General features: G+C 35.8%; 1 protein-coding gene across 1 annotated transcript in view; it reads left to right on the top strand.

Annotated features, from left to right (window-relative positions):
- The window catches only part of LOC114457447 (kinesin-like protein KIF13B), a 37,137-nt gene that overhangs the window by 16,400 nt on the left and 5,186 nt on the right, over nt 1–15,551 (top strand). The window contains 20 exon segments of the mRNA XM_028439252.1: nt 53–118; nt 120–167; nt 911–1,046; nt 2,375–2,585; nt 3,112–3,274; nt 4,110–4,256; nt 4,521–4,670; nt 5,508–5,612; nt 6,470–6,643; nt 6,713–6,870; nt 7,675–7,807; nt 9,196–9,363; nt 9,436–9,535; nt 11,000–11,126; nt 11,227–11,282; nt 11,353–11,471; nt 13,066–13,242; nt 13,316–13,408; nt 14,514–14,666; nt 14,752–14,829. Coding sequence (XP_028295053.1) covers nt 53–118; nt 120–167; nt 911–1,046; nt 2,375–2,585; nt 3,112–3,274; nt 4,110–4,256; nt 4,521–4,670; nt 5,508–5,612; nt 6,470–6,643; nt 6,713–6,870; nt 7,675–7,807; nt 9,196–9,363; nt 9,436–9,535; nt 11,000–11,126; nt 11,227–11,282; nt 11,353–11,471; nt 13,066–13,242; nt 13,316–13,408; nt 14,514–14,666; nt 14,752–14,829 — 2,562 coding nt within the window.

The following is a 15,551-nucleotide window of genomic DNA, read 5'->3' on the forward strand; positions in this document are numbered from 1 at the left end:
TCACTGTTATTGTTGAATCAAACTAAACCAGTGATATATCTAACATTTACAGAACGTGTGTAACGGGACTTCCGTCACTTGTCCAGTGCAGCTTCACCATGGCGACAGGATCCTGTGGGGGGAACAACCACTTCTTCAGGTGTGTCTCAACTGCATCTAGGGTTGGGGTCAATTATAATTGTAATTGCGTAATCGATAATTAATTACAATTATGGTGTAATTATAATTGTAATTTTAAAAATCTGTTGCTGCCGTAATCGTAATTGAACTATAATTGAGTTCAGATAATTGATTTGGTAATTGTAATTGCCATGAAAATTCTATAAAACAGGTGAACCATGTTTACAGTTCTATGTACAGTTCTACACATATGTAGTTAACAATTATTAAAATGTGTCATATTAAAGCTTTCCCAGATTTTAACATTAAAAAAATATAAATCTAGGGGTATACTGACACAAAAAAGGCTCAGACGCCCACACCATAAATATTAAAACCTATATTTTAATTGATTAGGAAGCCTAACAAGGTAATCAATAAATAGGAAAACAATTAGATGATAGATATTAGTTTTTAGTGTATTTTACAGCTGATTTAGGACCCGTTAGCATTAGAGATGCTAACAGAAGAGGAAGGAACTTTTACTAAATAATTTATTTCAGACTGTATTTGTAATTAATTAATTAAATTAAATTGTAATTGACTTTTCAGGGGGAAAATATTAACTGTAATTTAGTTGTAATTGGAAAAAATGCTGGTCACTGTAATTATATTTGAATTGTATTTGAATATGGATAATTGAAAACGTAATTGTAACTGAAAAATATAATTGACCCCAACCCTACTACTCATCCTCACTGTCCACACCCCCAGGATCAACCTGCCCCGACACATGGTCCAATCAGGGGAGGACGAGGAGGGGGGTGGGGCCGCCATGAAGACGTGTCTGAGCGGAGAACATCTGGACGTGGACGTGTCCAGTGAGCTGAGCTTTGGGTACGAGTTTGCCCAGGCAGAGGTGATGATGAAAGGAATGGGAACCAACGGTGAGTGTCACAGTTACAACAGTAGTTTACTCTTTTAAAACTTTACTAAACATGTTTAAACATCTCACAACTTCAATAGTCCAGCAGATATGTCAAAAAGATGAAGCTTGATGCACAATGAAGATGAAGCAAAACGTGTACATGTGTGTTTTTGAGTTTTACTGGGATCCAAACAGGGAAACCAATCGTTCACACTCAAAATCAAGAAATCCAAAATGGCCGCCATCATTATTACACCAATTTCGATGTTTTGTCATAACTCGGATATCTACATGAAAAGTTTGAGTTTAATCATTGTACATGTTGACAACGGCTGCAAAATAAACACATCATTAGATTAAGGCTGATGCAATGATATAATCTTCCTGAGAAATAAATGAAAATAGATATTAATTCATGTTTTAATGGGGATTTAAATCAAATTATTCACCTTTTAAAAGTCATCTTTGTCATACACAGTTGTGGCTGCAAATAAATCCCAATTTCACCCTTTCCATGTGTAAAGGGTTATGGTGGCCATCTTATATCTGGCTCTGGATGAAAGTTACAGTATTTTAAACTATCCTTGTCCCAAAAACCTACATTTTGCCACAAAGAACATGTTTCTCTGTCTAATAGAACCAAAGTTATGGTAAAATTGGAATTCGCAATAGGAATGGCGGCCATCTTGGATCTTGCTCTGAGCACAAGTTACAGTATTTTCGGATATATTGTTGAATTCCTTGACCATAAAAACCTATAATTCACCAATGAGATCATGTTTTTATGTCAAATAGAACCAAAGTTATGACAAAATATTCAAATTGGCAATACTGATGGTGGCCATCTTGGATTCCTTGATTTTGAGTGGGAACCATTGGTTTACCAGCGTGGATCCCATTAAAAATGGATCAAAATCTCCTATGTACTAATCTGCATGAAGTGAACATCTTAGCCTAATATTGCTACATATTTACTGGGCTACAATGACTGATTAGAAGCTTTACATGTTACAGTAACGGTACAGTATCAAGGTTACTTCTCACATTGCAGCACAGGCAGGATTATATTTTCTCACATGAGGATTTTAGGTTTGCCAAGAGGTCATTTATTGTCATTTCAATAAATGGCCCAGGCACTTTGGTCTAAAGAAATTCTGAATTTCTTTACCAATCGTTCATTCATTACTCAATATTCACACTGTAAATCTTTAATTTGATCTGATTTATACGTTTTAAGATATGGACAATGTAGTGAGGGGGTTATGTGTAGATTTTTGCATGTCCTTATTTTTTTTGTATGTATGATGTTTCATCCACATCATCTACAGCGTCTCTATCCTCCTGCAGACCCGCTACAGTCAGTGCTGCAGACCCTGGAGAGGCAGCACGAGGAGGAGAAACGCTGCGCCTTAGAACGCCAGAGACAGATGTACGAGCAGGAGCTACAGCAGCTTCGCCAGCGACTCAGCCCAGAAAAAGCCTCCTACCACCCAGACGGAACCGGCCCAGCAGCAGCCGTTAGCTCACATAAACGAATGCGGCGCTGGAGTGAGGACAGGTGACGCTCTCACACTGTTCAACCCCAACGGACCCACCGGCGGGGGCAGCTTCCGCCTCCACGACTCTCACGGGTGTAAATGTTGTAAAGAATGAATGAATTCACACATTCTATTCCTCTCTGTAATCCTAAGAAACTATAGACGCTAAAACTGTAGCTAACACACATTCACAGCACACACACCAGGACATTATGGTCAAAGAGGCAAAAGTCGACAACTCAGCAAACTCTGCCTTTTTCCTCTGCTGTGAGTCACAAAATAAACACAGATCTATATAACAAGAGTCTACGTGAAACTACAGGCTGACCTGTATATCCACTGATATACAGGTCAGGTACGTTACGTACCAAAACAACGCCACAAAACCAGAAAAATACACAGTGGAAAAAATCAGCAATGATGAAAAATGGTGTCTTTGTTGTTTCTGATCAAAAGTTGCTCCAATTTGCATAAAACTCCATATTTTCATAAATCCAAATTGTGTTGTCACCATTACAAACGTGTGTGTGTGTGTGTGTGTCACAGGGAGGCCATGATGACACGTAGCCTGCTGCGTCTGAAGGAGCAGATCATGAAGGCTAAACGTTGGGCGGAGGATGCTAGCCTCATTGCTGACAAGCTGAACAAGAAGACAGAGTATCAGGTTACGCTGCAGATACCTGCTGCTAACCTGGATGCTAACAGGAAGGTTAGCTTGTTTGTTTTATCATTTTATCAAGCAGCTTTTTCACTGGGGTTAGCTTCATAAATAAACTAGTCTGAGGCTGGGTTAGGGTTAATTACATTTTTCAATTACAATTATGTCTTCACTTATTTATGTTTAATTACATCTCAATTACGAGTACGTTGATCAGCATTTCTATTCATTTATTTAAGTTACAATCATTTTCCCCCTGAAAGTCAAATTCAATTAATCCCAAATTCTGATCCTTTAATAAATAATCCTTATTAATCGTAACCTTCCTCTTGTGTTAGCATTCTGTTAGCATCTCTGATGTAAAATACACTAATAAATATTATCAATCATCTAATTAGTTTATCATCTATTAATGACCTTCCTAATCAATGACTATATTGGTATTAATATTTATGATGTGGGCATGTGAGCCTTTTTTCCTGTCACTATAAACATAGATTATATATATTTTTAAATGTTTAAAATGAGCTGAAGAGAAGTGACAGGTGTAAGACTAGAACTGTAACATGGTTCACCAGCTTTGCATTTAATTACATTTTCATGCCAATTACAAACATTTTTAGAACTCAATTATGATTACAACAGCAACACATTTTTTCAGTTACAATTATCGTAATAAATCAGTAATTATGGGATTATAATTATAATTGACCCCAACCCTGGTCTGAGGAAAGGGAAACCATAAAAATATTTTTTATGGTTTTGGTGATGAGAGGATTCAGCTGCAAGAAAATTGAACGTAGCTCCTGGATTTCAAAATAAAAGTGGAGGAAAACACAGTTAAACCAAAACTAACTCTATCACTCTATGTTTTTTGTGTCCTCAGCGTGATGTGGTTCTGAGTGAACCAGCGATTCAGGTGCGTCGTAAAGGCAAAGGGAAGCAAATCTGGTCTCTGGAGAAGATGGAGAACAGGCTGGTGGACATGAGGGATCTGTACCAGGACTGGACTCTCCTGGATGAGGACGATCTGGTGAGTCTGAGACCATAGTTTTGGTTCTGCTCGCCCACATTGGCCCTCATTTATCAACCGTTGGTACGTAACGTTCAGATCCAAGCACACGACGTGTGATCGACCATATTTACGTAGACTTCTGTATTTATCAATGTTGACGTGATTGTTTGCTACGATCAAATCTTGTGTGTAGATAATCTGAAAATAATAAACTAACCTCAGCTATCATTGGAGCATAATGTCAGAACCAACTGATCATGTTGTGTTGTGGTTCCTCTGCAGGTGATGAGGTCATATCTGAAACGTGCTGATCCGTTCTTTGATGAGCAGGAGAACCACAGCCTGATCGGAGTGGCCAATGTTTTCCTGGCGTGTTTGTTCTACGACGTGAAGCTGCAGTACGCCGTCCCCATCATCAACCAGACAGGAGAGGTAGAAGAACCCACAGGAAGGGTTTCTGCCAGGGTTGGGGTCAATTACATATTTCAATTACAATTATGTTTTCAATTAAGCATCATCAATTACAATTACAGTGACCAGCATTTTTCCCCAATTACAATTAAATTACAATTATTTTGTATCCCCTGAAAGTCCATTACAATTACATTCTTAATTATTAAAGTTAAATTACAATTAGTCCTAAATCAGCTGTAAAATACAGTATTTATTTCCTATCTATTGGTTAACTTGTTAGGCGTCATAATCAATTATAATATTGGTATTAATAAACTCCTCAATTTCAATAGTTTTTTAAATGTTAAAATGTGTGAAAACTTGATCTGAAAAGTGTTTAATAATAATTAATTACATATGTGTAGAACTGTACATAGAACTCTAACATGGTTCCACAGTTTGCATTAAATTATTGACAATTTTTATAGAATTTTCATGGCAAATAAAAAGTCATTTATCTACAATTTTATTATGATTATTACGGCAACAGATTCTTAAAATTACAGTTACAACTATAATTATGCCATAATTGTAATAAATTATCAATTACGCAATTACATTAATGATTGACCCCAACCCTGGTTTCTGCTCTGCTGTACTTTGACTGTATTTACATAAATCTGCTCTGACACTGGACGATAAATAACAGCTGTTAGGGGGCGGGGCTTATGTCCTTTATGATGTAACGTTCTCATAATGCTTTACTTTGTCTACACATGCTGTCAAAGGTCAACATGACAAGAAGTGCAATCTTTTTAACACAGCAATATATTCATATATATTCATAACGCTCATGACGTTGTCATCATGTCTCAGGTGGCCGGTCGGCTGCACGTTGAGGTCTGGAGGGGAACGGAGAAGGAAAAAGAGGGAGGAGTCACAGAGGAAGACGAACCAGAGGAACGTAAAGTGGACTGTGTGGTGAGAGGAAGTGAAAGAAAACATCATTAATCTGGTGCTGATGTGGATTTAAACCCGTGGTTCACAACCTTTTTTAGGTCGTGATCCCATTTTTTATATCATACATTTCTAGTGACCCCGGGAACTTTTAATTTTTTTCTAAAATGAGTTATTGATCATGTTTATTAAAGTGTAGACATGATTAGTGACAAGATCATTTATACTGCATTTTATTTGAACTACATTTGTATTTAAGAAAGTTTAAGTATAGAAAACAGTTTTCTGATATTTATTGTGTGTGATGTGTTAATTTGAAATATTAAATAATGAATTTATTTTAATCAGTAATATTTTTTTTTGCAATTAGAATGGAAACTGCCATTTATAATTTATCTAAATGCAAACCTGGTCTTAGACACCCACACCAAAATATTAATACCAATATTTTCATTGATTAGGAATCCTAACAAGGTAATCAATAGATGAGAAACTAATTAGATGATAAATAATATTTATTAGTGTATTTTACAGCTGATTTAAGACATGGGTCAAACTGACCCATTAGCATTAGAGATGCTAACAGTAAGCTAACACAAGAAGAATATTATGTTTAATAAGGTTATTAATTATAGGCTCAGTAATTGAGATTAATTGTAATTGACTTTCAGGGGAAAAACAATAATTGTGATTTTAATTGTATTTAATTGACCCAACACTGCACGCTGATGCACCTTTTTAACAACAGTTTGGTTTTTTCTGACTGTAAAAACATTCAAACCCTCCATAAATCCAGCAGCGCTGCTTTGGAATGTTTTTTTCCTGTATTTTATGTTTTATCTTTAATCTTAATTTTATTTCCTGTTATTTTTGGTTCTCAGATAAACCTCCTCCAGGCCACAGGTCTTCCTCGCCACCTTTCTAACTTCGTCTTCTGTCAGTACCACTTCTGGGGTCAGGACAAGCCGGTGTTCACGGCCCCAGAGGTGGTTCCCACAGGCTCCGCCCCTTCGTCCCGTGACCCTCAGTGCACGGTGGTGTTTGACACAGCCACGGTAAACTCCTGGTCCAGGTGAGACCCACAGGTGATGTAGATGATCCCACAGTGTGTGTCGTCTCTGTAGGAGCTGTCTGTGACCGCGTCAGAAGACTTTGTGGAGTTTCTCACTGAGGGGGCGGTCGCAATCGAGGTCTACGGCCACAAACAGGCCAACCATCGCAGGAACCTGGCCCTGTGGGACCTGGGAGTGATTCAAGCTAAGACCAGAACCCTCAGAGAGAGGTGCAGTCACACAACCACTCATCAGACATCGCTAGCTGATAAATAACAAGATATTAACACATTGGACCTCACGTACACAAAAATCTAGAATAAACGCACACACATTTATTTAAATCACACGTTAGGGTTCTCTGACCACACCCTCATTTGAATATGGAAATCATCCTTAAATCACAGTGACGTCCAACTCTTACCATCACTAACAGAAGAGGAGATTATTTCCTAATATTAGGACTATTATTTTATCAGATAAATACATAGTGTAGGCTTCATAGTTAAGGTTAAAATTGTTTTGATCTCATGAACATAAACACTCATTGACATTGTCAGTATAAAGTTTTGTGCATTGCATTATAGGATGTGAAGTCCCAGGTTCTCAACCATTTAAATGTCATTTTTTCCACTTTCCAGACATGTTCATCACTAATAAACCCTTTCTACCACTTTTACACCTAATGTCACATGTTGACCCATTATTGTCACTTTTAACCTCTTTTCATGATTATTTTAACCACATTCACCATTTGTCATGTTCATTATTTACAGTTTAAACTAATTGTTCCAATATTGACACTTTGAACCCTTTTTACCACTTTTTCTTTCTGTTTTGAAATTGTAAAATTTACAAATTTTAACCAATTTCTGTGGTTTTTAAAATCCCATTTCACCTCCTTTTCCACCATTTTTGGTCACTTTGAACCTATTTTATTAATGATTAAAACCAGTGTGTCTATCTTTAAGATGACTATAATAAACGTTGCTGGATAACAGTGGATATTATTCAGATGATAAATAAATGTGTAGGTGGAGTGAGGTGACGCGGCGTCTGGAGCTGTGGGTGCAGGTGATGGAACTGAATGAAGCAGGAGAATTCACGGCTGTAGAAGTAGTTCCTGCTAAAGACGTGAGAACAGGAGGCGTGTTCCAGCTCAGACAGGTACAGTAGGACCAGCACCAGGGGTTGGACACCAGGGGTGGACTCAATTATAATTGTAATTGCATTATTGATAATTAATTACAATTGTGGCGTAATTTTAATCATTATTGTAATTTTTAAAATTCTGTTGCTATTGTAATCGTAATTGCATTGTAATTGACTTCAGATCATTGACTTTGTAATTACCATGGAAATTCTGTTAAAATTGTCAATTACAATTTCATTAAATGCAAAACAGTTCTTTGTCTTACACATGTAGTTAATAATTATTAAAATATGTTTCGTATCCACTTTTCCCACTTCTGTTAGTGAATCTTCACCCATACAGTAACGGTTACTAGTTACAGTTAGAATATCATATCATTTATTTAAATAGATACAAAGACTAACAATACTGTAAATGTAATTGATATTTAGTACAAATAATTTATAGCTATCTCTAAATTCCAACTCTTGTCCCTTGTTGGGTTTTTACATCAGATATTATAATAAATTCACTAAAATGTAAATGTGATGATGCTAAATCAACATATTCAAACACAAGCACATACAATCATCAACTGAGTAAAATTCTAATTTAACTTTAGTAATTGAGAATGTAATTGTAATTGACTTTTTAGAGGGAAAACAATGATTGTAATTCAGGAACCTTAATCATAATTGAATTGTAATTGTAACATGAAAAATTTAAGACGTAATTGTATTTGAAAAATGTAATTGACCAGGGTTGAGTCACAATTAAGTTTTTCAATTACCCATATTCAATTACAATTCAATTACGATTACAATGACCAGCATTTTTTCCAATTATAGTTAAATCACGATTATTTTTTTATCCTCAAAGTTGATCACAATTACTGAGCCTGAAATAAAAGTTAACCTTCCTCTTGTGTTAGCTTCCTGTTAGCATCTCTAATGCTAATGGTTCCTAAATAATCTGTAAAAAATACACTAAAAACTAATATCTATCATTAATTTATTTTCTATCTATTGATTACCTTATTTGGCTTCATAATCAATGAAAATATTGGTTTTAATATTTATGGTGTGGGCGTCTGAGCCTTTTTTGTGTCACTGTACCCCTAGACTTATTTATTATTAAATGATAAAATGTGTGAAAGCTTGATATGAATTTAATAATTATTAAAATATGTTTCATATGTGTAGAACTGTAACATGGTTCAACAGTTTTGTGTTAAATTATAATTGATAATTTTCATGGCAATTACAATGTCAATTATCTAAACGCAATTACAATTTAATTACCATTACAACAGCAACAGATGTGAAAAATTACAATTAAAATTAAAATTATGCCAAAATTTATGCGCTTATAATTAATCCCAACCCTGGTACACACACACACACACACACTGTGTGTCCTCCAGGGTCAGTCCCATAGGGTCCAGGTATTCGTCCAGTCAGTTCCAGACTCAGGGACGATGCCGCTGATCGTAGCCTCCATCCTGTCTGTGTCCATCGGGGACGTGAAGGTCCAACAGCTGCAGACCTCCAGGAACCAGCCTCAGAGTAGTGAGGACATGGACAGCTACCAGGTACGAGGAGAGGGATCTACTGTCACGTCACATGGTCTGAGTGTGTGTGTGTGTGTGTGTGTGTGTGTGCAGGAGGTGGACCTGGATAGGATGAGAGAACAATGGCTGCTCACGCTCACCCAGAGGCAGGAGTATCTGGACCAGCAGCTGCAGAAGATTGTCTCTAAAGCAGGTACAGAAACCATCAACATGTCTAACGTGGAAACAAACGTAAACAGCAGCTATGGTCACATTAGTGCTGTAACGCTGACTCAGCTCAGCATTAGTTGCTGAGTCAGCATCACTGGGAATGAACAATGAGGTGAAATATGACAAATCAAAGTAAACGTGTTATTTTCTGCTCATCATTAAAGGATCCTCCACTTTTTTTATAAGTTTGACCTAAAACTTATAAAAACTTTTAAAAATGGAACTAGTTTAAAGTTTTAGAGCCTGTGTTCCGCCATCTTTAAATCTCCTTCCTGTAAATAAGTGGTTTACATTGACATCTTTAACTTTTCTTGTTTTTTTTTTTTAGATCAACCAAAAGCAGCAAAAGTTATCATAGTGATAACTAAATGATCTGTCAATCTATTAAATGATCTGTAAATCTATTAAATGATCTATAAATCTATTAAATGATCTATATATCTATAAAATGATCTATAAATCTACTAAATGATCTATAAATCTACTAAATGATCTGTCAATCTATTAAATGATCTATAAATCTACTAAATGATCTATATATCTATAAAATGATCTATAAATCTACTAAATGATCTATAAATCTACTAAATGATCTGTAAATCTACTAAATGATCTATAAATCTATTAAATGATCTATAAATCTATTAAATGATCTGTAAATCTATTAAATGATCTATAAATCTACTAAATGATCTATAAATCTACTAAATGATCTGTAAATCTATAAAATGATCTATAAATCTACTAAATGATCTGTAAATCTATTAAATGATCTGTAAATCTACTAAATGATCTGTAAATCTATAAAATGATCTATAAATCTACTAAATGATCTGTAAATCTACTAAATGATCTGTAAATCTATTAAATGATCTGTAAATCTATTAAATGATCTGTAAATCTATTAAATGATCTGTAAATCTATTAAATGATCTATAAATCTACTAAATGATCTGTAAATCTACTAAATGATCTATAAATCTGTTAAATGATCTATAAATCTACTAAATTATCTATAAATCAGGCTGAATGTTTCACTCCAATAGAAAACAATGGGATGTTTACAGGCAGTGGAGCCGTGTGACATCATCAATCACATGATTTAAACATGGAGGAACACAGGCTCTAAAACTGTAAAATATTCCTATTTTTAAAAGTTAATAAAATTAAATATGGTGAATAATAATGTGTTTGTTAGACATAGATTTACTAAAAAGGACATTTAGAAGATTTTAGGACAAACGTGTAAAAACAGGAGGATAATTTTAAAGAAAAGTGAACAAAATGAAATGAAAGACAAACTGTAAGTTTATATCATCCTAATGATACGTTTATTACATAACAACATAAAAAGAAGAATAAGTTGGAGTTAAATCATGAACAGCTTTAAAATCTATTTGTAGCTTTTCTTTTGAAGGTCAGACCTGATATAGACCTGTGTGCATAGATAAGTCTGAGGAGGATCTAGAGTGTGAATCCCAGCTGTTGGAGTGTCGTCTGACGTTGACTGAAGAACGTAACGCTGTGTTGGTGCCGTCAGCAGGAAGTGGAATCCCTGGAGCACCAGTGGAGAGGTACCTGTTCACGTTCATCTGAAACTCTTCTTCTAAATCTATTGGTGAACATAGATGAGGATCATTGTGTCTGATAGATGTTCTCTGTGTGTTTCTACAGGGTTCCTGTCCCTGGGATGGAGACTCACATCCCTGTGATCTTCCTGGATCTCAGTGGTGAGTTCTAGTTGTTGAGGGTTTTCCATCTTGTTCTGTTCTTCACTTTGTTTCCTTCATCTTTCCACAGCTGATGACTTCCAGTCGTGTCTGTCGGCTCCTCTGGCTGGAGGTCTAGATGCTCCCCTCAGTGGAGAGGACTATGACGACTTCTTTGACCTCCATATTGTGAAGCACCATGACTCAGAGGTGAGGAGTGTTCACACTAATACTGTGTGATATAATAATACAGTGTATATATGGTAGTGTGATGTAATAATGTGTAGTGTACAATATAAGCCTTTATTTTCTATTAGCTTTTATTTAGAACCATATTGAGATTCATCATCTCTTTTATAAATGACAGCAGTACATAAAACACGTTTACAGTGTGAAAATAATACTAAAATGTTCTTAAAACCAATAAATACACAGAAGAACAGTTATTGTTAATGTATCTTTTAAAGTATAGAACATAACCAAACCTCTACAATCATATATCATCTTTGCTGGAGTCAAATTCACTACAGGTACAGTTTAAAACCATTATTGGTGATTTTTGTGCCCCCTGGTGGCATTTCTACACATTTACAAATCAGAACACGTGACAACAGTATATGTAGCAAAACTCACGAATATTCCTTTATTGATGAGATTCTTAAAGTAGCATTTATTGTGTGATTATATGTATATATGTTCGCGTTAAAAACTTCCACAAACACTAATATTCTGTGTAATATTCTCTACACTAGACTTTTACACTTGTATAAATAGGAGTGTTGAAAAAAATTGATTCGGCCATATATCTCGATATTACATCGCACAATTCTCGGATCGATTCAAAATGCATCCATATCGATTGTTTTTTGTTAAAGATAATGTATATTTTTTTTCTTTTTTAACCTTTATTTAACAAGGAAAGTATTTTCTACTGTAGGAGACATTATAACTGCACAAAGAAGTGCTGAAAGCTGGACATTTTGACCAGCTTGTGTTTTTCAATAAAATCTAAAACAATAGTTCTAACTTATTGTATTTATGTATTGTTCTAGACATATGTCTCAGTTATGTTACACTAAAGTCATGTTGGTTTAAAAGCCACAGACAGATTGTGTTATTTTTTATTTGAACTTGTTGGCACATGGCATGTTAAAGCTAATGTTTTGAGTGTAAAATATGCCAATAAATGATATTTCATACATAATGTTCTTATAAAGGTGTAGACATTTACAGATTAGTTGTTTCTTAAGTCATATATAAAAAAAAAAATCGCCTTATACTTTAATATCAGGATATATCGTATTGTGACCAATGTATCAGGATACGGATCGTATCGCCAGCCAGGCAATACACAGCCCTAGATATTAATCATCCATATCTTGGTAAATTGTTGTGAATCTGCTGTTTTCTGTATTTATATGAAATAATTAAAAAACAATCAGGTTTTTTTTTTTTTTTTAAATTGACCAGTCTATGTGAAGTAATAGAAAATAATAATAGCCTTATTATAAAAAAATGTAGCTTTCGTCACAACTTTTAAGGATTTAGAAAAAACTGCTGCAAAATCAGGTGTTTTAAGATCATAACAATCACTGAAACTTTACATGAAATCCTAAAGTTTCTGAGAAATAGGAAAAGGTCATGTTACATATTTATTTCTAGAAATCATTTTACATGTATATAATAAAATATATAATGAACAGCAGTTTTTCATTTATTTCTTGTTATTTTAAGAAGGAAACTCCTATATATGATATCATTTTCTAGTCCGTGTGTAATGAGGTGGTTTTCAAACGTGGTCCAGGTGAAGGTGGAGGCCTCCTGGGACTCTACGGTCCATGACTGTCCCCAGCTGAGCCGCGCTGCGTCAGGTGACCACAGAGTGTACCTGACGGTCCGAACCGTGGTCCAGCTGAGCCACCCCGCCCACATGCAGCTGGTCCTCAGGAAACGCATCTGCGTCAATGTCTCTGGGAAACAGGTGTGTGCACGCGCACGGAGCGAGTGGCGTGAGCTGGATGATTCTGATGTGTGTGTGTGCGGGCGTGTGTCAGGGCTTTGCACAGAGTCTACTAAAGAGGATATCTCAGCGTAGTTCCATCCCTGGCTGTGGAGTCACGTTTGAGATCGTTTCCAACATTCCTGGAGTGAGTACTGACCTCATTTTCCCCCTGAAGGCCAATTACAATTATGTTCTCCAATTTTAAAGTTCAATTACAATTAATCACAATTACTGAGCCTTTAACAAATACCCTTATGAAACGTAGCCTTCCTCTTGTGTTAGCGTTCTGTTAGCATCCCTAATGCTAACAGGTCAGTTTGACTCATGTCTTAAATCAGCTGTAAAATACACTAATAAATATTATCTACATCTAATTAGTTTTTCATCTATTGGTTACCTTGTTCCTAATCAATGACATTATTGGTATTATTATTGTTTCTGTCAGATTCTGCTAATACTTTCTTTCTGGCCGCCTTCTACTCTTAAACATGTTCATAAATGATTCCTTACCCCTTTAGCACTGAAAGAATATCTGTAATATTACGTGAATATCTGTAAAAGTCACGTTTTTCTATTAGCTCTGTCTGCTAGCATAGCATCTCTTCTTCACTGCTACATTAGCTGCATGCCAACCGACCACTGGGTTACCAGCGCCCTCTGCTGGTCCAAACAAATATCTGACCTAAATACAGTAAAATGACTGTTTTTTCTTTAAAAGTCCAATTGTTAAGACACAAAATACATTTTCAGTTGCACTTTTAAAAAGAAAAAGAACTATTATGCAGTTTTGCATTGTTTACAATAGAACCAGAATTTAAATTAATAGGCTTCTTCTTCATTTGTATTATTCCTATATTTATTTCAAGATTTCTATTTAGTTAAATTGCATTGTTTTGAATAGTTTATCAAGGGATTCTTTTGACAATGAAAAATAAAAGGAAAATAATACATTATTTTCTAATTTTTTCCCGAAAAAAATAAAGGAATATTTTTCAGTCATCATTTGTCTACAGTCCCATTTTGTGAAATAACTCGTGAGAGAATCGTATCTTGAACCCAGTATTGTGAATCGAAGCATATCGTGAGTTGAGTGAATCGTTACATCCCTATAATTTGCTCTTTATAAATAAAGTTGAATTAATTTTATGATGAACCCAAACCTGGTGTAAAGTAACTTTAGTTTCACTGACGCTTGTAGATTAAATCTGCTTTAATAATATAATATTAATATTCTAATGTGTTGGGTGTAGGACATCCAGGGTCCAGAGGACAGGGAGATGCTAGCACGGCTAGCTGCTAGCGCTGAGGACGAGCAGTCAGCTGATAGTGAGGCCGTCATAGAGAAATACCTACGAAGTGTTCTAGCTGTGGAACACATCCTGACTCTGGATAGACTGAGACAGGTCTGTGTGACACACATACACACACACACACTATTCCTGGGATTAAAGTGTGTGTGTGTGTGTGTGTGTGTGTGTGTGTGTGTAGGAGGTGGCTGTGAGGGAGCAGCTGGCAGTTAAAGGAAAAACAACCAGACGATGCCTGAGCTCTAATAACGTTGAACTGGTGAGCATCAAACTATCTATTATTATTATTATTATTGTTGTTATTATGTTCACTGATCCCACTGTGTGTCACCTCACATCTGTCTACACGAATGTACTAATGAGTATATACTGTCTACTACATACTATAGTATATACTGTCTACTACATACTATAGTATATACTGTCTACTATACACTGTAAGAGCTGTAAACGTACAGTGATCAGCCCTCCCAGCGATGATGCCCCGCCTCCACACACACTATTCATATTATTCCCCGGTTGTTACGTCACTGGAGTGATAAAGTGATAAAGCGACAAAGAAGCGCGACTTATCACGTGCGACTTAAGCGACTATAGTTTCTGAAGTGTCGTTCTGTGTGAACACCTTTAGAACCAACTCTTATTAATCTATAAACATCAGATTATTTCACCATCACGGTGAATAAATCACTCTACTCCAGGTGGTTGCCATGGTAGTTCATGTTATCTTTGCTCCATTGATGGTTTTTTGTGGCGCTCGTGCATGTAAATAACCCAAGGTTTACATACTCAGGGTTGATTGACCCACTTCATACCAGCTGTAATGGAATCAGATACCCAGAGTTTGTTGACCCTCCTTTCTGGAACAGGAACACCCCTTTGTTCATGACTGATCAAACTTTGTTTAAACTCTTCTTCATCATTTGGACTCTTTGCACCTCCTTGTGGGTAAACCTGGTATTACATGAGTAGGAGTGTTAA

This window comes from Gouania willdenowi, chromosome 24 (assembly GCF_900634775.1).
Source record: "Gouania willdenowi chromosome 24, fGouWil2.1, whole genome shotgun sequence".
Taxonomy (NCBI): domain Eukaryota; kingdom Metazoa; phylum Chordata; class Actinopteri; order Blenniiformes; family Gobiesocidae; genus Gouania; species Gouania willdenowi.